The sequence below is a fragment of the Pristiophorus japonicus genome, chromosome 11 (genome assembly GCF_044704955.1).
Source record: "Pristiophorus japonicus isolate sPriJap1 chromosome 11, sPriJap1.hap1, whole genome shotgun sequence".
Lineage (NCBI taxonomy): Eukaryota > Metazoa > Chordata > Chondrichthyes > Pristiophoridae > Pristiophorus > Pristiophorus japonicus.
This window is the reverse complement of record NC_091987.1, coordinates 100,908,545-100,931,833: the sequence shown is the minus strand read 5'-3', so window position 1 is coordinate 100,931,833 and position 23,289 is coordinate 100,908,545. Positions and strand designations below refer to the sequence as shown.

Genomic DNA, 23,289 nt, shown 5'->3' with positions numbered 1-23,289 from the left:
TTAGGTCAATGACCTTTCATCGGACGTTTTGACGAAAGGCCATCGACCTGAAACGTTGACTCTTCATTTTTCTGTTGAGCTGCTGAATGTTTCTAGCATTTTTATGTTTTAAATTTTTTTTCACGTTTCCAACATTTGCAGTACTTTTGCTTTAGTATTGCTGTTTACTTCATCTTATCTTGTAGACATAATCGAGTGCCTGTGTATTTAAGGGGAGCAGGGGGAGGCGGCGCCTTTACGGGCAGAGCGGCTGCGCACTTCGAGCCAGACAAGTGGGCAGGCGCTGTAAGTATTGGCTGTGGCAGAGGCGGGGAAAAGAAAATAAGAGGCCGAATATAAAGAACACGCGGGAGAAGCATTGTCGAACCACAACAACATGCCCAGATACGAGCTATCACTGATTCTGAAAGCCATGCAGCGGGTGAGTGTTCACACAAAAAAAAAGAAAGCAAGCGAAATAAAAAATGTCGACATCTTCCTGCATCCTGTTAACCCGACGGCAAGGTCGAAAGCGCCGTCTGCAACGATACCAGTGACCGCCTCTACCGTAACTTAAAAAAAAACGGTTTTTTTGGTGTCTGGATTGTGCGTTTTGTTTTGGTATCATATTTTTTTTTGCATCTCGGCGCCAGGGACCGGTGCCGCGGGTTTGCTGCTTTGTGGAGACTGTTACTGGCAGAGATTAGCTGAAGAAACCCGGCGAGTTTCGGCAGGTCGGAGAATAGAGGCAGAAACTGGCCGGCAGACTCGCTGTTTTTCCCAACCCAGATCTATGCCTCTGATTGAGAGACTGTGATGCCTCGGCTGTTAGGAGATTTGGAGACGTTTGGATGAAACCACACCTCTCCCCATCCTACTCCCCCTTCTCCCCCTCCCCAAAAAAAACATTTAAAAAAAATTGAATTTACCGGTCAATACTTTTTATGTTTCTTTAGTTAAAGGGATTAAACGAGACGTGTAAATGTATTGATTCCTACATCACCGATTCTTAAAGTATTGAGTTGATGTTGAGTATTGACAATGACATGTCACTGAGGTATACAATTATATTAAATACCAAGTTAAAAGTGTATGTTAAAGCGATGTAATCTTTTCACCTTTGAGCTGATCACTGTTTCACAAACAATTTTATGAAAATACAATGGGGAAACTATACCCATTATAACTGGAACAAATGCAAAAGTTAATAAATTAATGTTATTTTTTAACCTTGTAAATAGACAGGGTGTCAGAAGTATTTGGTAATTAAATAAAACTGTTTGATACTGTAAATAAAAATGCTTTAGGTCAACTTTAGAATCTTGCCTCCCCAGCTCTAACACAGTCCAAAAATTATACCCTACTCTGGCAAACATTTAAAGCCCAATCTTGCAGATGAACTTTGATCTCATCACTGGGCAGAAGGTAAGTTATCTAGTGATCACCTATGGTGGAACCTTGTTGTATAGAAATCTTCATCGTCATGCCATGACATAATTTCAGTAGCTCACAAGTCAGTTGATTTATCAGTGCGATTTAAACGGTCAGGAAGATTTTTCAAAATCTGTTACAGCCAGAGATTCAAATCCAAACAGCTGCATTCTAGAAATTGATTTGAATAATGATGGTCTCTAAGTCAAATCATGTGCAGCGTGTTGTAAATTACATTATGTAGCTGTGTGTCCGAAACCTTTTAATTATTTGTAAAAATACTGTGATCCAGGTCCATTTCCTGTAGTTAAACTGCAAAGGAAACTTCTAATCTGCAGTGTATACAGTTGTAACTAAAATCACACATTTGTATTTGATTTTATTTTGGAGAGTTTAAATAGTAAAAGTTGATTTTGTAGATTTGAAAAAATTCTTTTACTGTAATGGTTTTATGTTCATTACCTGGCAAGTCAATTGGGACAAATGCTTTTTCCCCCACGAAAAACTGGGTTCCATTATGGTGACACAAATTGCTACACCTTCATAAACCTTTTGGAGTTTACCTTTTTTTTGAAAGGTTCATGTAAGGTGATAATTTCATGAGATGTGATGTTTTGACAATGCTGGAAGCTATCCTTTCAATAGGAATCTGGTGTACTTTGCTTGCAATTTTGGGACAGGTAAGTGTTGTGTTGAATAGTTTGCAATTTTCAGATGGACAACTCTAATCATTAATGTGAGCTGTAAATTATTTCAGTTGAAGTTATACATTTGAAATATAGATATACATGTATACTTAAAAATGTATGTTAGAGATGTAATCATTTCATCTTTGATCATAATGCAATATTATGTGGATATTTTTTACTGAACAAGGAAGTAAACAGTTGTATTATTTCATGGTTCACTGTTTGAAATTTAATATTTTAAAAATCACGACATTAGTGAAAAAGTATTTTTTGTTCATCGGTTTCCAGCTCCTCCCCACCACAGTTACCCTGTACAGTCCCTGGCTAAGAAATAGAGCTGCAGAAACCTAATCGCAGGGCTCAAAAAATGCTGTTCACTGACTTTAACAGGGGCTGATCTTCACTTCAACTCAATTTACCCAGCTTTGCACCATATCCTTTGATACCCCTGCTTAACAAAAATCTGTCAGTCTTGAAAGCTCCAATTGTCCCAGCATCCACTTGGTGGAGAGTTCCAGATTTCTACTACCCTTTGTGGGAAAAAGTGCTTTCTGATTTTGCTCCTGAATGGCCCAGCTCTGATTTTATGATTGTCTGTTTGTTAATGCTTTCTCCATCATAGCAAGTAGCTTCTCTGTGTGTACCCTACCAAATCCTTTTTAACATTTTAAAATACCTCGATCAGGTCTCCCCTCAATCTTCAATATTCGAGGGAATACAAGCCAAGTTTATGCAAGCTGTTCTCATAATTTAACCCTCTAAGCCCCAGTATCAAATGGGGGTCTGAACAAGGCTCTGTATTAAAGTGTAACTTCCTCCCCTTTTGTATTCCAGCCCCCTTAAGATAAAGGCCAACATTTCATTAGTCCTTTTGATTGCTTTTTGTACCTGTCCACTAGCTTTTAATGATTTGTGTACTTGGACTCTCAAATCTATTTGGTCCTCTACAGTTCCTAGTTCCTTACCATTTAGAAAATACTACCATTTAGAAAATACTACGATTTATCTTTGTTGGGTGCTAAGTAGATTACATCACACTTGCGTACATTGAACTCCATTTGCGATAGTTTACTCGCTCAGTTGAGCCATCTATGATCCTTTATAACTTCACGTTCATTACTTATTGTCTCACCTAACTTGGTGTAATCTGCAAACTTGGATAGATAACACTATTCCTTCATCCAAGTCATTAATAAATATGGTTAAAATTGAAGCCCCAGAACAGATCCACTTGTCACATACTGGCAAATGTTATGTACCCTTTATCCCCACTCTCTGTCTTATACTTCGAGTGAAGGAAATTAGAAAGAGCTTATTTAAAATCTTTATTTGTAGCACAGACTCTACAGGTGCAGTAATTTCCAGTTCAAATTGAGCCTGAGAACTAAGGCTGCAGTCAAAACTAGTATTCTTGGATTGGGGTGGGGAGGGTGTATACAGGAGTGTCTGTGGTGCCACAATGAACAAGAATTTGTTCTGATCCCTTACTACGAAGTCCCTGGACTTCCTCCTCCACCCTCACCCCCCCCCCCCACTCCTCCATGCTCCACCATGAGTGTGGTGACACAGCTCCACTTTAGCAGCAGAATAATATGACTTCCTGCAAGTAATTCCAAGGATGATCAAGAACAATTTTACTCTATTTCCAAGGTTTAAAGAACATTGTTCCTTTTGTCTATCCCAAATTGTGGTTAAGAACACATCGACATAATAAGTTCCTGGTTTCACACAGACTTCTCAGTCAGAACCATAAACACATTGTAGATTTGAATAGAACAATAGTGCAATTTGTTTCTACTAGTCATGAGAACCTGGAAGAACAAAACCTGGCCAGAGTTGGAAATAGCACATAGAATTATCATTAAATTAAACTTGTTCTCCTGGGGTTTTATTTCTATTATTGGTTTAATACTTTTGGAATAAAACTTGCAGCTGATGAGCATATTTGTAAACCCTTGCAGGTAAATGTCAAAGTCTCATCTCAAAAAAGGTGTTGTTACAAATTTGGTGTTAAAAGTGGCTAACAGTAAGGTAGTTGAATGCCTCTGCCTGTGATCTGGCTTGTTATCCAGCAGGTTTCTTGTGGATATTTTTATTATCTCTCTACACTAGCCCTGACATATCCTGTCCAACACTGACCTAGGCCAATGGAAATAAATCAATGGAGAAATTGTATATTTTTGCAAAACACTTTACCTGTCAGTTAAAACTTTAATCAAAATAAATGTTTCTAAGCTGAATATTCCATGGAGATATGCAAAATTAGATTTTTATTTCCACTCATTGCACTGAATTGTAATTCACTCTTGAATTGGTTGCTTGTTAGTTACACCTATATGCAGTGTTTTCTGAATGCCACACAGAGTACAGTACAGGTATTGGCTTCTTTAAATATAAAAAGGGTAGACAATGGCTCCTGATCTGTTGTCAACAGCATGGTTTAAAATTTGCAAGAAATGCTGCTGAATCAATTTTAATCACCAGGAAAACCTGTCTAGAAAGGGAATATTTATGTGGGAACAAAATATTCATGGAGAAACTGTATACTTTAACTCACCCATTGTTTATTGTATAATTGTTAATATTCTCTCTACAGTGTATATACTAGTGTGGTACTGCAGGTAGGTGGGCTTGGCATATGTCTAGTTTGACCTCATTTCCTAGATGGTGTGTGATAGGATTGTTGTCCTATATGACATTTTTATGCAGAGGAAGTGGGACCAGCAAGATGAGAATTAATTTCCAAATTATTTCTGAAATATTTAACAAGTTTTTTTTCATAATTTTAATATATTTTTAATTGAGAAACCAAAGTAGAATATAATAAAGAGAAGACACAGTAAATTAGTTATTCAATGACAAAAGCTAGGATTTTAAAAACAAGAAGGTTGCAAGAGGAAGGAGCGGGTGGAGTAGTAAAGAGCTTCATAATTTTCAAATCCTAAGCACTGATTAATTAAGAATAGAAGCTGCATGATGGGTCTTGGTTTCAATGTAATGAGAATGCAGGGAGGTCATAGGATATCAAATTTGGTGTATTTGGAACTTTGAAGCAATGGGAGGAAAGTTCAAAGCAGCACTGACCATAGTAGCATTGATAAAATATAGAAAGATTAGAAAAATGAAGTGGCAAAATCAATAGCTATCACATGATGAGCTTTTCCTCATAGCCTGTCTTATGTGAAAATATCTTCTTCTGATCTTGGAGCAGTATTTGAGTCTTCCAACACGTTTGATTTGTAAAAGGTAGGAGAGATTTTTGGCACAAACAACAAACTACTTGGAGCCACCTTTTCATAATGTTGTAAAAGTTCCAGTTGAAAGAGATGGTGAAGCAAGAAAAAGGACTAAGGGTAAGAAAGAATTATTAGTTATATTTGCAAGCGATTTAAAGAAATCACGTCATTACCTCGTTAAAGTACATGGAAAAGATTGAGTTATATGATTCAGCAATTTCAGTTTGAGCGTACTGTTTGCAAAGAAGTAGGCTGATCAGCTTGTTGTGCCTGTGCTGGCTCTTTATCCAATTTGTCCCATTTACCTGTTCTTTCCTCATAGTCATACACTTGAAAAGGAAAAAAACTGTATCACCAATTCCCTTCTGAAAGTTACTACTGAATCTGCTTCTACCATCCTGTCCGGCAGTGCATTCCAAATCATCATAACTCGCTGCGTAGAAAAATATCTCCCCTTCACTCCTCTGATTCTTTTGCCAATTATCTTCTATCTGTATCCTCTGGTTACTGACCCTCCTGCCAGTGGAAACCTTTTCTCCCGAAACCTTTCATAATTTTGAACACCTATTTAAATGTACCCTTGCCTGTCTCTGCTCGAAGGCGAATAATCCCAGTTTTTCAAGCAACAGCGTGTCTTTCTGCAGAATACTGTGCAGAATCAGATCAGATTGAAGAATCCTTAATGAGGTACATAGTCTAAACCAGGAAGCATAAGTCAGAATATTTAAATCAATGTAAAATCATGTACAGAAAGCAAAATAAATTAAATTATACTTTTTTTGGCATGTTTAGTGGGCAAGTACTGCAACTTGGCCCTTTCAATGCCGAGTCTCTCGGCAAGATACCAGTGTAGCGTGGCTTTTAGAGGAGCTGGACAAATCGGCAGCAACTTCCTGATTTTCGCTTTTAACTGCGCATGTGCAGTTGGTGTCCGATATACTCAATACCGGTGAGCGCAGATTATTTCATTGTTACTCTACCGCAAAATCCGGGCAGATATGTTTGGAAGCACACATTTTGAGGATGATGGGAAGGATCCATAAAGTTTTAATGAATTTAGAATGGAGGATCTAATGTGCTGTTGGAATTTGATGAAAAGTTACTGTTTATGCATGTCATCTTATGAAAGAATTAGCAATATAAATAGTTAAATAAATGTGCAATAAAATACGTTGTGCATTAATAGAATGTCATGGAGTTTGTGGCCAGTCAAAGGACTGATCCCTGTTTCTCAATCTTATAAAAAGCATAATGGTGCTTTTTAAGTAGGGGTAGATTTCTCAAATCATACAAGACTGTTTTAAACAATCTGTACTTTCACAGCAATGTTGTCAGAGCTGACTCTGGCTACAGTTTGACAATTTTGGACTAATGTTCCAAAGTACTGATAGCAATACATTTTAAGAACGTGTATATAAATCATGATTAGGGAGAAGCTCTGAAATTTGGTATAAATTGCAATGTCATGCATGGTTATGTCCTTTCACTATAGGGATGGGATTTGTAGAAAATTGTAAAATAGAGCTATGACATGTACATGAGATTTGATGGTAGTATTGGATCATTTAGCCTCTTGAATGCAATTACTCCAGCACTTCTGTTAAAGGTGCATTGCTGTCAATGGTACTTACAGTGCAGCTGTAAGCTTAGGATACCTGCACCATTCATGTGCTTCACGTGAACCTCAGAAGTGCAAATATTTTGGAAAACCCGTGGTTTCTCCTTTCTGCATACGTGAGTAGATATATCTTCTAACCATTTACTAGTAACATTCCGCTTATGGTAAACATTTATACAAATGCACTTTATGATATTAAGGTGTTTGCATCTGTAGGACCTCCATTACATTAACACTACCCCACAACCTTTTCTCATGTTGCCCCTCTCTCTAAATAGAATTTGAAGCACCTTAATGTATATAATCCTTTCCTATTTGTAATTGTTTGCAACATATTAAGATTATGGGATTGATATTTGACTTGGTAGGCTAGAGGTGTGGCTTTGACCTGTACAGACCAGAACTTTCCAGCTTTGGTCACTGGTCTCTGAGTTCGCTGATCTCAGCTCGGGTTAGGGTGATGCACTACAGTTGGCCTCTGTGTTGTCAAGGTGGGAACAGGGAGAAAAAACAATTGGCTCCTGATTGCTATCCAGTAATCCCTGCTGGAATTAATGGTCTTCTGATATGAAGAGATTATTCTTGTGACCCTGGGTGTTGGAAGGGTACGTGACTTTGGATGATGTCATTGCTGAGTCTGACCCTATCTTACCCGCTGTTGATCTTGTACGCTTTCTAACATGGGATCATTCCCCCCTAGATCAAGGGCGTTGAGGTTAATTGTAGCACCCAAACCATTATCTTGGCTAATTTAGCACAGACCAGGGATTAAATGTATGGTTCACGACCACTTCATGGTGCAGTTCCCCACTAAACAGTCAGCGAGCCTCCATTCCTGCTTTTGCCTCTCTATTGCCATGTTGCATTTGCATCATCAAGGGTAATGGTTTCCCCTAATTTTTCTTCAAATATCTTTGATATTTCATTCTGTTCCTTGTATGCACGAGTTTTAAGACAAATGTGAGTTCTAAGCTGCAAGCACTTGTGTTTTGACTTTTATGTTAAACTTTGTTTTAGCAGAAATGGCCTAGAGTCTGCTGTATATTATAGTATCATACACATGTCCACTGTATTTTTTTAACAAAGCATATTTGGAGTGCTTGATGGTTTGATACTACTGAAAGGTCTTAGAACCCAAAATATAAGCTCATTACTTTTTTGTTATCCCATCTCCCTGTAAAAGCTCCAGAATTATGGACAACAAATGCATGGTCTTTTTAGAGAGGCAAAGTGGACTGCTCATTTAATTCCCACAAAATCTGCTAGTTAGGTGCCACTTTCTAATAGCTTTGTCAAATGTCTTGCGCGGACAGGTATTAGTTCTTTCATTCAGAAATTATATTTGCGTCTACATATCTTTTTTTTTAGTTTTGGTGTACAGTGGTATACATCCACCGTGTCACCAATGGAACTTACTTCTCCAAACAGTAGGGACAAGACTTTATCTTGTTTATTTTAATATGTTTGGCATAAAACACTTGAAAGTTTGAATTTTTTTCTGAGCATTAATTTTGGACTGCTTCACATGATTTTGCCATGCATGTCAATCTACAACTTTCCACTAAATGCACACTGGTAAGCTCACCTAAATTTGGTGAAGAGGAATTGTATGGATCAAATTTGTTGTACAGGTTGAACCTCCCTTATCCAGAACTCCCTTATCCGGAACCACCCCTCATCTCGAACCATTCCCGGCCACCGGGTGGCGCATGTGCAGAACTCCGACATGAACAAATTGAAGTACTTCCTTGCTGCCGATTTCCACAATCACTGTCCTGACCCCGCGATTTCCCCCCCCCCCCCCCCATGATCTCTCTGCCGCACTCCCAGCCCCAGTATCCCCTTGCTCAGTACCTGTACCATCCAATTTAACGTGATCACCCCTCGTCCGGAAAAATCCCTCATCAAGAACAGGACAGGTCCTGAGGGTTCTGGATAAGGGAGGTTCAACCTGTATACAAATACATCTGGAGCCAGTGGTTTTTGAAAATGCCTTTTAAGGTTTTCTCAAAACAAACTACTTGTATTGTGGCCTTCAATAACCCACATATGTGGCACTTGTAAGGCATGGTTTGTTTTGTGTAAAATAATAATCCTTGAAGTGTACCATCAATATCATTTAATTTATTTTGTTTTCCATCTGATTTAATTCTAATTATGCCACTTGAGGGTGTTTTCCCTCACACCCTGATTCACATGCAAGGTTGGATTGTGGAGTTGAGAAAGTCTATGATCGGTAATAATACTGATCATAGGTCTTCGGCCACCTCTTCTATCTTGTTTTTGTTTTAAAATAGAAATCAGATTTTTCAACATACTCACTTTCATAGTCATTAGCCATTGAGAAAATTTGCATCATGTATACTTTTTTCCATAAATGATCCTGATTTAAAAAGTGGAATTCTAATGTACTTTTTTGTCTTTTGTCTTTGCTATCTTGCAGGAGTGTAACTCTAAGCCTTACTAGACCTGTCAGCAAAGGCTAAGAAATTCAACACCAACAAATTAAGCTGTGACAGTCTTGTGGAATGCTACTAAAAAAGCATGAGAAATAGTCAGAAGTGAAGTTAACAAGATAAATAGTAGTTGGCATCCCAGTACCTGTACAACTGGAACCCTGCAGTTTCAATCAAGGCAGCAAACCAAAGGACAAATATTTTACCACTCCATACACTATATTGTTTTTTTTCATATTCTTTCATTAGCAATTGTATCATACCTGGCCATTGTCTGGATATCCTATTATGTAAACAAAAGATAATTGAATCTGAACTATTATAAAAATGTTTGGCTTTATGGAACCAGCTGACCTAGCTGTTGTAGCACTTTATTTTGTTCTGGTATTGTGCATTGGGTTTTTTGCAATGTGGAAGTCCAACAGAAGTACTGTGAGTGGGTACTTTCTTGCAGAACGCTCCATGACCTGGATGGCAATAGGTGCTTCATTGTTTGTCAGCAATATTGGCAGTGAACACTTTATTGGGTTAGCAGGATCTGGAGCTGCTAGTGGGTTTGCAGTGGGAGCTTGGGAGTTCAATGCAGTGTTGCTTTTACAGTTATTAGGCTGGGTTTTCATCCCTGTCTATATCAGATCTGGTGTGTACACCATGCCACAATATCTTTCCAAACGTTATGGTGGTAGCAGACTAAAAATGTATTTTGCTTTGTTGTTTTTGATATTGTATGTTTTCACAAAGCTTTCCGTTGACTTGTACGCCGGTGCATTGTTCATCCGGGCATCACTGGGCTGGGACCTATATCTCTCTATCATCATTTTGATTGGGTTAACTGCAGTGTTAACTGTCACAGGAGGACTTGTGGCTGTCATCTACACAGATACCCTGCAGGCCGTTCTTATGATTGGTGGAGCTTTGACGTTGATGGTTGTGGGAATGGTCAAGGTGGGAGGTTTTGAGGAATTGAAACGGAGATACATGCTGGCCTCACCAAATGTTACAACAATTCTAGCCTCTTTCAACCTAAATTCTACCAACACCTGCCACATCCACCCAAAAGAAGATTCTTTAAAGATGTTGCGTGAACCAACTGATGAGGATGTTCCTTGGCCTGGTTTCCTGTTGGGACAAACACCAGCTTCCGGTTGGTATTGGTGTGCCGATCAAGTCATTGTGCAGCGCGTCTTGGCAGCAAAGAACATTGCTCATGCCAAAGGAGCCACTCTGATGGCTGGTTTTCTGAAACTCTTGCCCATGTTTATCATAGTAATTCCAGGCATGATGTCCAGGGTTCTCTTTACTGATGAGATTGTTTGCATCAATCCAGAGCACTGTATGGAGGTATGTGGCAGCAGAGCAGGTTGCTCAAATATTGCCTACCCACGACTAGTATTGGGAATCTTGCCTGCAGGTCTTCGTGGCCTAATGATGGCAGTTATGATAGCAGCTTTAATGAGTGATTTGGATTCTATATTCAACAGTGCCAGCACCATATTTACTCTTGATATTTACAAGCATTTTCGCAAGGCTGCCAGCTCTCGAGAACTTATGATAGTCGGTCGTCTGTTTGTTTTCTTCATGGTGGTTACAAGCATTGCCTGGGTTCCTATAATTATAGAGATGCAGGGTGGACAAATGTACCTTTATATCCAAGAGGTAGCAGATTATCTCACCCCGCCAGTGGCAGCCCTGTTCCTTCTTGGTGTTTTCTGGAAGCGCTGCAATGAGCAGGGGGCTTTCTATGGAGGGTTGGTTGGATCCATTTTGGGAATTACACGCTTGATTCTTGCCTTTATTTATCAAGCACCAGACTGTGACCAGCCTGACACCAGACCAAGTTTTATCAGAAACATTCACTACATGTATGTGGCAACAGTTCTATTTTGGGTCACTATCATTACAGCAATAGTAGTGAGTCTGCTGACACCTGCTCTTCCCAGAGAATATACTCGCACCACCACATATTGGGCATTAAAAGACTTGGACAATATAAAAAGCTCTGAGCAAGAAGAATCTGATAAACTAACAACCCAAACTCTGGCTGAATGCAATGGCGGTGCCACGTGTGTGGATAAGTCTGACTGTAAACATAAAGATGCTGATGGAATAGAATTAGTTCTGTTAATGCCTGGAAGTGATGATTCCAAATCTTTGAGCTCTCCATCCATCTCTGAAGGACAGACACCAAATGACCATTATATAAATGGACAAACAACCACTGTGGACCAAGAAACCAAAGAGGAACCTGAACTGGAAAAAAGCAAGTGGTGGAAATTATTTGACTGTCTTTGTGGATTAAAAAATTATGATGTGAAAAATTCAGTACCAAAAAATTCTATAGAAGATGAAATGATTGGCTTAAAAATGCTGCAAGAGAGCCCAAGGATTAAAGTATTGTTAAATATTGGACTTTTAGTTGTGTTATCTTCTGGCATATCCATGTTCATTTATTTCTCTTTGTAGAATCAGCCTGCAGAGTTAAGTGATGCAGTTTTGCTTTTGTATAATTTTTTTATATTCCTTTTGTTGGCTAAGGTAGAGGGCTTTAACTTTTTTATAAGATAAAAGGGGGCGGTGAGGGGGAAATGAAATTCTATATGCCCAGTCTGATCTCAGCTGATGCAGGACAAAGGCAGTAAAATTGGCCACAGTGCCTTGTATTAAGGTGGGGAAAATCATATTGTGTTCCAGCTTCTGATCGCTGCTCAGCAATTCCGACTGGAATCGCACATGTGGGTTTCAGATGAGGACCGGGCTCAGTTGTGATGTCACTTTGGTGGAATATCCTTCTGCCATCCACTGTCGTGGCTCACTGGCCTCTTGTGGGGTTCCAGTGGGTGACTCATGCCCAGTGAACTATGCTTAACAATGAATCTGTGCCTTCAGGAGGAGAGAAAAGTGACTGGAAAAAATTGTTGGAACTTTGGAATTAAGTCCACAGCCAACTTAATTTTGGGGATTACAATTTATCACATGCTTTATAGGTAGGCAAGTTAATTTCCTTCTGGCAATATTTAATTTATGAACACTACAAATAAGCTATGACAGAATTTTATTTGTAAAATCAATTTTATTATTATTTTCTGTTCAGAAACATCAACATATGGGGAGGGAAAATTCTAATCTATTGAATCCCCAAAGATAAAAATACAGCTGAATGGACTGTGAATTACTCGTTAAATGTAATTTTAGTTTTATGAAAAATAAAAACATTTAAAGTTTTAAATTCTTGACACTTTTTTCCTTCCAGTTAATCCCCCAGCCCCATTTGCCTATCCAAGTGCTTTCCGGCCATATATCTCATGATGGATAACCTGCTCCCAGATCTCTACTACTGAGGTTCTTGAGTTACCTCAATTGAGGTGCCCAGGGATGACTGTTTCTCCAGATTTCCTTCCCCACTCCAGGTGAAGCCATTGACCTGTGCTGAACACCTTCCTACTCAACTGGGGTCAGGAAATAAATAGAATGGGCAGGGGAGGATTGAACCAATGAATCTTCATATTTAGGGGATGGATGTTAATACTCCAATATACTTTTAAGTGTTCCATGTTTTTATTTGTAGGTATTAAATCCATTTATGTAATATTTTATCTACATAACAGATTGTGCACTCGAAGATATTCATTGTGTGAAACCGCTCTGAATATTGAATCTGAATTTGTAGGCCAATAAAGGATCATAGTGTTTTGATTTTAAGTTATGAAAACTAGCTATTATAGTATGTATACTAGTTATAAATGAATTAGGTTAAAAATAATTAGACTTTTTTTTTGTAAAATCATTTGTTTAACCTAAATCAAATAGAAAGTATTAATACTTTAATATTGGGGAAGTGCTGTGTGCTTTAACTGTATTTGGTAGTAATTATATGCATTGTGGCAAGTAAATTCTCAATTTAGCTTAGATGCAACTAAAAGATTGTTGTGATGACCAAGAAAACATATAGCCCCTTTTGGTAGCATCATTGGCACTTAGGACCTCCCATCCTAAATCTGCTCTAATGGCATTTGTAAAATATGGGTGATTTAGATGGAGGGTAATCAGAAGTATGTTTTCCCAAGTTCGTTTTTCGATATCAATTATTTGCTCACTAGCTCAAAACCAATAAGATACCTATATAATTTTTGCTTTTTTTTCAAAAGGTTGGTTGTTTTCTCCTTCCTCAAACCCCCACTATGTGGATATTTGCATTGTCTCTTTCTCTCTCTTGCATTGTTTCTTTCTTGCATGATTTTTTTCTCCTTCCTCAGTTATTTGCTTTTAAAAAAAATCATAGATACTTTTCTTTTAAAGCTTGTCTTCATATTCTTTAAACAAGTAGCTTGTGTTGCATCAAAATACACTGAAGTGCAGATCATTGTTGTGGAAAGTAGCCATATGGAGGTTAAAAATTAAGGGAACACCGTCCACTTTTAATACAAAGTCACTTCATTTAAATGATCTGATTCAAACTTTTTTGCACAAAACTGACAGTTACCAGGAATAAACTATAATTTGGATATTCTATCACACAAACATGCAAAAAAATGATTTCATTTTTTTTTAATAGAGGAAAAAGCTTTATTATAAAGTAAGGACTTGAGAAGAATATGTTGCTGTGCAAATACCATTGGTCGTCTTTGTGGAAGAATATGTAAATGTAATTACGTACCATATGATTTGCAAAAATGTGCAAAGTGTGCTTGCAGAATAATGTGTTCTGCCTAATTTTGCAAAGTATTTATCCCATCACCAGCAAATAACATTTTGGATTCATAAAAATATTGTACAGGTACCAAATTCCATCTTGTGTATAGTGACATTCCTATCTTGATGTGGGAGCGCGGGTCTAGTTACCGAATTACACATCCAAGTCCAAACAATCCACACAAATAATCATGCAGGAGAGGGAACACACACTCTCCAATTTTTGCCCTAATCATTTTGATCTGGTGTGTTTTTTACATGCTTGAAGGGGTGGACCAATTACAAAAGTTCAAACATGTAAATAACAAAAAATGTGCAAAGACGCACTCGGACTACCTGCATCTGAATTTAAAGTAAGATTTAGATTTTTAAGATGTGATCCTGCTAATTCAAAATTGAAACTTGTAAAATGCTCAGCATAAATCCAGGAATGAATTCAACAAATTTTGATTGAGATTCAAATAAATGATCATTATTTTCTTCTTCCAAAATTTTTGATCATTTCTAGATATCCTTTAAGCTGACTCATTTGAAAGTATATTGTTTTAAACTTGTTAGATAAAATGCTTAAGTTATTGACCGGTGTGACATTTGTATCTTGTCATTATGTGAGCATTCATAGTAACTCTGTTTAAAGTACTGAGTGAACACTATCTCCATGCGTTCAAAGATAATTCATAGAGGGCTACTTCAGTTGATTGAATTGCATCGGTTTATCTTTTTGTGGAACTAGAAATGCGACTGGTAGTTTGTTCCAAACCTGATGGTACGGTTATAAAGAAAAATTATCGAACTTCTGGGCTATTGCCAGTGATGGATGGATAGATGCGGAATAAGTGGTGCTCTTGAGTTTTTAAAAAGCTCTTTCATACCCTATTCCCTCAGTGTTTCTGTTCTAATCAATTCTGAGCAGGGTGAATAGCTATTATTGGGACCATTCACCAGCATTCTAGCCATATTTAATCTGCTTGGTGTTTTGGGAGGGAGGAACATACAGCTCTTGGGCTTCCTTAGTAATGCACTACAGAGTACATGATACCTTTTATAGCCTGATACAGTAGTTTCAGTGCTCTGATCTTTGACAGAGTTACAGACTTTATATACATTAAGTTGACTGTTCTTGTAACACACTGGAGAGTAGATTTAGTTGGCTTTTTTAATATCTCTAATTGGATATTTTTGGGATATTTGTATCCTATTTAACCTTTTTAAAATAAAAATATTCATTACTTCACTGCAAATCACAAGTTTATAAATTTTGTATCATATGTAACCTTATCAAACACACATTACTGAGATGGTAGAATTAGCATTCTGCATTATAATACTACAATATAGTATGGATCTATTAGGTCTGTCTCTGGCTGTATCTCTGCCTGCTTTCCTCTCTATCTTATTTGTGTATTCTCGTGTGCTCTTTTTCTAAATTACAGATATGCCAGCCTTCTGCTCCACAATGATTCCTTCTATTCTATTGAAGTAGGACCAATGTTTGAAGTGCTTACTGGCTGAAAGATAGTCAGGCTTTCAGCCAATGCATAGAGTTTATTGAATGTTGACGGTTAAGTTCCCCTGATGCTGATTTTTCTTTTGTCATTGAGTGGGAAAACCCACAGAAAGAGGCATCACAGAAGCAGTTTTCCTGAAACAAGCTATCTTGTAGCCAGAAGGACTAAATAAATACATGCTCTCACTTTAAATCAATGAAAATTGAAGTCAAATCTGTATTGAGAGATGGAATGACATTTATAATAAGGGTACTGAAGAAATATTCAAAAAGGGTGAAACAGAGCTCAACCATCACACTGAAATGTTTCTGTTCTGAAAATAGAACAGCAGTTTTCAGAGAACCTGTAAGTTGGAGAGGTGGGTAGAAAAGTAAAAGGGAGTAGGTGGAATCTATGCAAGATGAGTTGAAATCGTGTGATTGGGCAAAATGAGAAACTAAGACCCTTTATTCAGTAGCAAATAAATCCTCTTATTTTATAACTGCCGAGGATTTAAAAAAAATTACACTTGAACTCCCTGCTGGCTCAGTTACTTAATTGGGCTGCCCTAAGTTCAACTGCTTAGCTAAGTTGAATTACCTGATCTCAATTGGGGTGGCAGTCGGGATATTACAGTTGACCCAGATGTGCACTGATATGTCCAACCAATGCAGAGCAGCTATCAACAAAGTCAATAGAATGTTGAAATATATAGCTGAGACAGAAGAATACTTGTCAGATGAAGCTTGAGGATTGTTTGCATTTCTGCTCCATGTACCAGGACATCCCTAGTGCTAGATGGCTGAGTTAATGAGATTCAAGAGATTTGGGTTTTTCAGTTTTGAAAGGAGATACGAGTGGTACCTGGAGATATCATGAGAATGTGATGAAGCACTGAAGTTTTATGTTTGCTTGTTTCCATTTTTAATGGGGTGGGTATTCTTGGGTCTTCTGCTAAGCCAGAACCGTTGGAAATTGAGCCTAGTGGAATAGAACACCTAAAATTAGGATAGAGGTATTAAAGCACTTGCGGCTCTCAGTGGGAGGAAAGAATAAAGGAAATGGGGTATAGCAACTAGCGTTTTAAATTTGTAGTTCTTGATGTTTAATTGATCATCTAAATAGAAACAAAACATTGCTTTTAAAAGGGAACTATTTTATTAAAGCTTGAAATTGGGGACAGTTGGATGCTATTTTTACAAAGGATGATTTTGAAGCCTGCAGATTGTCAATAATTTACTAGTGTTAAAGGATGCAAGTGTTTGGAAAAGAGGGTGAATCAGTTTTAAGAGATCCTGCCTTTCTCCTACTCAATTGTGGGATTGGGGATCAGAGAGAATAGAATAACATTTTGCACTGTAGTCTGTTATTCCAGGTGATTGAAATGTGTAGTATGATGTAGGTGACCAAGGTTTTATTTTTCCATGGTGTTTATATGCATCAATGGTGTACAGATATTAACCTTTTTTTTTGAGAAGTTTTAAATTTGCTTGGACAGATTAACAAATCAAATTTGTAGCTTGGATTTGAAGTTATGGTTAAGTGACTGCCATGACTGAACAGCTGTATTATTTCCTGCGCCATAGAGCAAGACTTCAGAATGAACATACTTGGATATGTAACTCACATCTGTGTAGCGTAAAATGGCGATGACTAATCAGCAGCCTGTTTTACACCCCACTCAAAACCAATTTCACCTTGTGAAGCCTGGCTTGAGTAGAAAAACTACCCCAATTGCAGGCATGTCATCGTTTTAGATATTGGGGAAAATAATCCACCTGATTTCAGAGGTGAAGGTGACCAGAAGGGAGACCACCTAATACATATGAACGAGTTGTCTTGGCCTCTTGCCAGCAATTACATACTGCCCAGCTTGAAATGGAGGTTGTGGCATTTATTGCACGCTGTGAGCAAGGAGTAATGAGACCAGAGAGCACAGTTTTCTGCCAAATCTCCAAAAGAGCTTTAACAAGCTGCTCGTAGGTTTGATCACTTTTATATGTTTATATGTAAGCTTACCAGCTACCTTGGGAGAGGTAATTACTCCATGAAGGAAATAATTGAATATATTATCCTTTTTCTTGTCATACATCAATTGTGATATCAAGAATGTGGCAGATCTCCGGGCAATCCATTGATGATTTGGCCAACTATAAATTATAAGACCCGCTCTGAGACTAGAGGAAGTATTGCCCAAACTAGTCCAACTTAAAATTCATCAAAGCCTGACCTTTTAATAGATAATAGAGGGAGATATAATTGAACACTTTTTTTTAAACAAAGTTTTTGCTAACATTAAACTCCAGTGTCACTTAATGCTTTTTTTAAAAAAAAAACACACTCGGGTTTGAATTTGATAACACGCACAGGTAGATCTGCACATTTAATGCTGGTCAATGTGCTGCAATATCAGAAAATAACATTTCTGTTTCAGGAATCATGTGTCCTCTTTCCCCTTTTTGTATACATGAGAGCTGATCTTGATGCTCTAGACATATTTTATCAAGTATTGCATAGCTCACCAAATATCTTCTCCATTTGATTTGAAAATGATAAAGAAAGATTACTCTATTATTAAAAGCCTTGGCGTCGATTAAATGCCTAAACGGGAGGAAATTCCAGCTTGACAGATGGTGTTAGAATCTAGATTCTGAATGCATCTCCAGCTTATAGATGGACACATTCTTAAGTGCTGATGATGAATCCAGTAAGATTGTACCAAGTAAACATATATTTTTAAACTGTTAATTGAAATGATTTGAAAATTGTGGGAGCTGGGGCAATGTAGTGAGGAGTGTTGGGCAGTTTGAGCATTAGCCCATGCGATTTAATACTACAGCAGGGCAAAATAATGCAATTGTGCACCTTGCAAGATCTTTCAATGTTACTTGTAGAATTAGCTAGATGAATTTGTTGAGGTTTCATATGTTGAAGTGGGGAAACATCGACATCTCCGTGAGCCCTTTTGGTATAGGGTTTGTCAAGTCATCAGCAGCTAGCGGGAGTGTTTTCTACAAGAGTCATAAAAATAGAAGAGAAGTTTAAAACACCAAGTTGGATGAAGTAATGCCATTTTATTCTTGGAAGATCGAAGGAAGAAATCCGAATTAATTTTGGACTATTCTTTTGTCCAACTATCAGAAGTGTGTGATTGTTACGTAACCCATATGTACTGTGCAAATGAACCAGCCTTAACCAAGAATAATAAAATCATATAATATGCTTTTTTTTTTAACCTGTGATTGCTATGTAACTCTTGTGTACTTTTTAAAAATGAATCAATTTATGTACTTGTCAAAATATTGAATAAAATCTTGAATATTTTACTTGTGCAGTGATGGAGTTCATCATTCTGTATTTTAATTGCAGTGTGGAATTTCTGATGCAGTAGAAAACTTTATTTCTAAAACTAAGGAAGGTTAGACTGAGGATATGAATTATTAGCAGACCAACGTTAGTAATACAAGTATGATTTTTAGGTTATATAATTATAAATGTAAATCATGCAGTTGCTGATTTGGCCCTCCTGTGATCTATATAAACTTAGTGTGTAGAACTGTAAAGACAGAATTGCATTTATATAGCATCTTTCATGACCACCGGATGTCTCTGAGCGCTTTACAGCCAAAATGGAGTACTTTTGAAGTGTAGTCACTGTTGTAATGTGATAAATGTGGCAGCCAACTTGCACACAGCAAATGCTCTCAAACAGCACTGTGATAATGACCAAATAAGCTGTTTTTGTAATGTTATGAACATATGAAAAATGACAGACAGGTAAAGACCATCTGGTCATCAGCCTGTCCCACACAATTGCGATACCTCGTGTATCACAACATATAGGGCCCAAGTTTCGAGCCGCGCCTAGAACGGCGCAGTCCCGACCTAGACGCCCGTTTTTCGCGCCATAAAGTGCGCCTAAAAAAAAAACCCTCCATATTCTCCACCTCCCTGCAGGTCTTCTGGCCCTTGGCGCAGCGCAGCAGGAGCTGTAGGGGGCGGAGCCAGGTCCCTGCGCCGAAAACAGTGCCGGGACCTCTGCACATGCGCGCTACAGTGGGCACGTAAGTGCAGTAGCTCCAGGCGCCCGAAACTGTGTGGGAGGAGCCCGAAGCACGCAGCCCCTAGCCCTGGCCGAATGGCCACCTACCTGTAAATCTGGTGCTGGGGACGGGCCCTGCCCGAAGTCTCGGGCCCGCCCATCCAGCCTCCCCTCTCCTCCCCCCCCCCCCCCCCACCCTAAATCTCCTTCTCCTCCTCTCCTCCCCCCCCCCCCCCCCCCAATCTCCTTTTTCTCTCTCTCTCTCTCTCTCTCTCTCTCTCTCTCTCTCTCTCTCTCTCTCTCTCTCTTTTCCCCCCCCCCCCCCCATCTCCTTTTATCCCCTTCTCCCCCCCTCCCCTCGCTGTCAGAAACACAGACACTGACAGACAGAGAATTAGAGACACACTGAGGGGGGCATCCCAGCACGCTGTTGGAGGGCTCCCGGTGCTGCAGTCGGTAAGTAGAAAATGTTTTATTTATTGATTTAAAAAAAATAATTTCTTACAAATTTTTTTTTGGTTGATTTATTGATGTATTTATCATTTATTATTGATGATGGCTCTTTATTTGTAAAACTGAAGTGTTTAATGTTTGTAAAATTCTCTTTAAACACCCCCCCCCCCCTCCCCACCATTCCCTACGCCTGATTTGTAACCTATGCCTGATTTTCTAAAGTGTAGACAAGGTTTTTTCGAGCGTACAAAAATCTTCACTTACTCCATTCTAAGTTAGTTTGGAGTAAGTTTTCACTCATGAAACTTTGAAATCAGGTGTAAGTGGCCGGACACGCCCCCTTTTGGGGAAAAAAAATTCTGTTCCAAAGTGAAACTGTTCTAACTGACTCGAACTGGAGCAAACTAAATGACGAGAATTCCGATTTCTAAGATACTCCGTTCTACACCAGTTGCTCCTAAAAATCGGGAGCAAATCATGTGGAAACATGGGGCCATACACTCAATGTGATCTCCTGGGTGGGGCAAAAAAAACCAATTCCAATTTAAGGAAAAAAATCTGGGAAATTCCTTTCCGACCCAACTAGGCGATCAAAACTAGTCCAGGAGATCACTCTGGCCATTAAATTCCCTACAATACCTACCTCCCAAGAGCTAATCACCACAGCCAGAAACAAATCCAGCTTTTGCTTGAAGGAATTCAGTTAGTCTGCATCCACCACATGAAAGGGCAGCTTGTTCCAGAGGTCATCTATTCTTCATGAAAAGAACCACATCCTGACATCTAACCCAGATCCAGCCTTATACAACTTAAATTTGTGCCCCCTGGTCCTGCATAACCTATTGAAATAAACGGTCAGCTGGAACACCATCTATTCCCTTTATTATCATAAACCTCAATCATATCCCCCCTAAGTCTACACTGCTCTAAGTTAAAGAGTCCCAACTTTAACCTATCTTGATAGCTAAGATGCTTTAGACTTATTAGTCCAGTGCCCCTCTTCTGCACCCTTTCCAGAGCCTTGATATCACCCACCATGTGAGGAGACCAAAACTGGACACACTATTCAAAGTGCAGTCTTGTACAAGGATAAAACAGTATGCCTCATCTTGTACTCAATTGTCCTATGGGTACACCCCAATACCCTATTTTCTCTAGCTATCGCTGCAAGGCATTGCTTGTGTACCTTTAAGGATGTATGCACTAGAATGCCCAAATCTCAAATATTTAGATTATATGTATCACATTGCTGTTTGTGGGAGTTTGCTGTGCGCAAGTTGGCTGCCGCCTTTCCCATATTACAATAATGACTACACTTAATAGAGTACTTTTGAAGTACTTCATTGGCTGTAAAGCGCTTTGAGACGTCCGGTCGTGAAAGACGCTATATAAATGCAAGTCTGCCTTTCATCACCGTTCTACACACTAGGTTTATATAGATCACAGCAGGGCCAAATCAGCAACTGCATGATTTACATTTATAACTTTATAACAAAAATTGAATGTCAATTTGAGGGACAAATATTGTCCAGCACACCGGTGATAACTCCCTTGCTCCTCTTCAAAATAGTGCTATGGGATCTTTTACATCCACTTGAGAGCAGACAGGGCCTCAGTTTAATGTCTCATCTGAAAGACGGCAGCTCTGACAGTGCAGCACTCCCTCAGCACTGGACTGGAGTGTCGACCAAGATTTATGTGCTCAAATTGCTGGAGTGTGACTTGAACCAGCAACCTTCCAACTCTGAGGCAAGTGTGCTACCCACTGAGCCACAGTTGACACTGAATAGGAGGATACTTTTTAAAAAAAAAGTGAGACAGGTTCCAGATGGGGACTTTGATTTGGTAGCCTTCACAATATTGTTATTGACAAACAATTGAAAATCAAACAAAAAGGATGATTATTTGTGTGCTGCAAACTTGGTGCAACATTTTGCCCTTTTGATATTAACATGAGTATTAGAACACTGCAGAGAAATAAATTTGTCTCCAAGCATGCTCCTCCATAATGCATTTCTTCAGTTAATTTTATTTAGCAGTATGTGACGTGTTCTGTGCCTTGCTATCAAAGTGCAATTACACAAGTTTGTTCTAGCCATTCAAGCACTTACTGCATATGTCTTTAAGGTACACAGGAAATTCCACTACCTCCACTAAGTTTAGAATCTGCCTTTCTCGACGCGTCAGTCAGATCAGTGTAGAACAGTGGGGGGGATCCCTAGTACGAGCTGCTGTGATGTCAACAAGCTGTCTAAGCAGCCAATCACAATGCAAAATTCTCTCAGACTGGGAATCAGGAAGTTAAGTTTCTTTGAGAGTTTTTCGAAACGTTCGAGAGCAAAGCAGATTGGGCTCTCTTGGGGAAAAGGTGAACCTGAAATAAATATGGACAAACTTTTAAAAAAAAAATCACTTTTTAAAAAGTTTCTTTGATTGTAATTTTCATTATGGATAAATTTGACATTCCACAAAATTAAAATGAGTTTTGCTGGGCCATAACGTTTGTTCAACAATCCATACACTGTTAAATACCCAGTTGCACCTAATCCAACAAGGACTAACTTTTAATGGGGTATTTAACAGCGATATTACCACAGAAAAGCTCAAGTTTTAATTGATTTCACCGATTTACCTGATTAGACTAATTGGCTATATGTGGGGTAGGTGGCGGGGGGCGCGGTGCGGAGGGGAGCAGTGAATGACTGCAACTTTCTGCATTAGGATTAGGCTACATCCTGAAGTTGCGGTCGGTTTCAAAAGGGTTAATAACAGCGAACCTTGTTCGTTCGCTGTTATTACGCAGCACAAATTCTTGTTTAAACTACAAAATGCTTTATACAAGTAAAAAGGCAGATCAAAGCTTGCCAATATATTGAAGAATGTAATTTTGGGACATGGGGTGAATCACTGAAGCATATTTGCTCCTTAGTTCCATTGTCTGCTCTCTGTCACAAGACTGTGCCTTGGGTATTTTTTTTCCATCAGTGAATCTTGAAAGACCTCATTGATTAGTTTTGCATTGGCACTTTTTGAAAACTCCAAGTTTAAAAAAAAAATCAACTGCAGACAGGAAGATTTTGCATTTATTAGCGTTTTAGTCTTCTCTCCAACTTTTTCCTCTGAATTGTTTGAATGTGTTATGACCTCCCTAATCTGTGACCATCTTTTGCGCAGCTCATGTTTGAAATTCTTCAATTTGTTTTCAGGCC

The 23,289-nt window shown here is 38.6% G+C and overlaps 2 protein-coding genes across 4 annotated transcripts in view; both read left to right on the top strand.

The window, feature by feature from the left end:
* The first annotated feature begins 334 nt into the window (after positions 1–334).
* On the top strand, positions 335–12,590 carry LOC139276190 (sodium/myo-inositol cotransporter-like). 3 transcript variants are annotated; one of them, XM_070893798.1, is made up of 3 exons: positions 335–421; positions 6,942–7,069; positions 9,397–12,590. In XM_070893798.1, the coding sequence occupies exon 3, from the start codon at positions 9,737–9,739 to the stop codon at positions 11,870–11,872; it is 2,136 nt and encodes a 711-aa protein (XP_070749899.1). In that variant the 5' UTR covers positions 335–421; positions 6,942–7,069; positions 9,397–9,736; the 3' UTR covers positions 11,873–12,590. The 3 variants fall into 3 exon arrangements, with proteins under 3 accessions (XP_070749899.1, XP_070749898.1, XP_070749897.1); XM_070893796.1 differs by lacking the exon at positions 335–421 and adding an exon at positions 2,201–6,284; XM_070893797.1 differs by lacking the exon at positions 6,942–7,069.
* Positions 338–23,289, top strand: part of mrps6 (mitochondrial ribosomal protein S6) — a 93,498-nt gene continuing 70,546 nt past the window's right edge. The window contains exon 1 of the mRNA XM_070893800.1: positions 338–421. Coding sequence (XP_070749901.1) covers positions 377–421 — 45 coding nt within the window. The 5' untranslated portion in view covers positions 338–376. The remainder of the gene's footprint in view (positions 422–23,289) is intronic.

Excerpts from the sequence above, each read along its gene's own strand:
- LOC139276190 (XM_070893797.1), top strand. The coding sequence starts at position 9,737 with ATGTTTGGCTTTATGGAACCAGCTGACCTAGCTGTTGTAGCACTTTAT.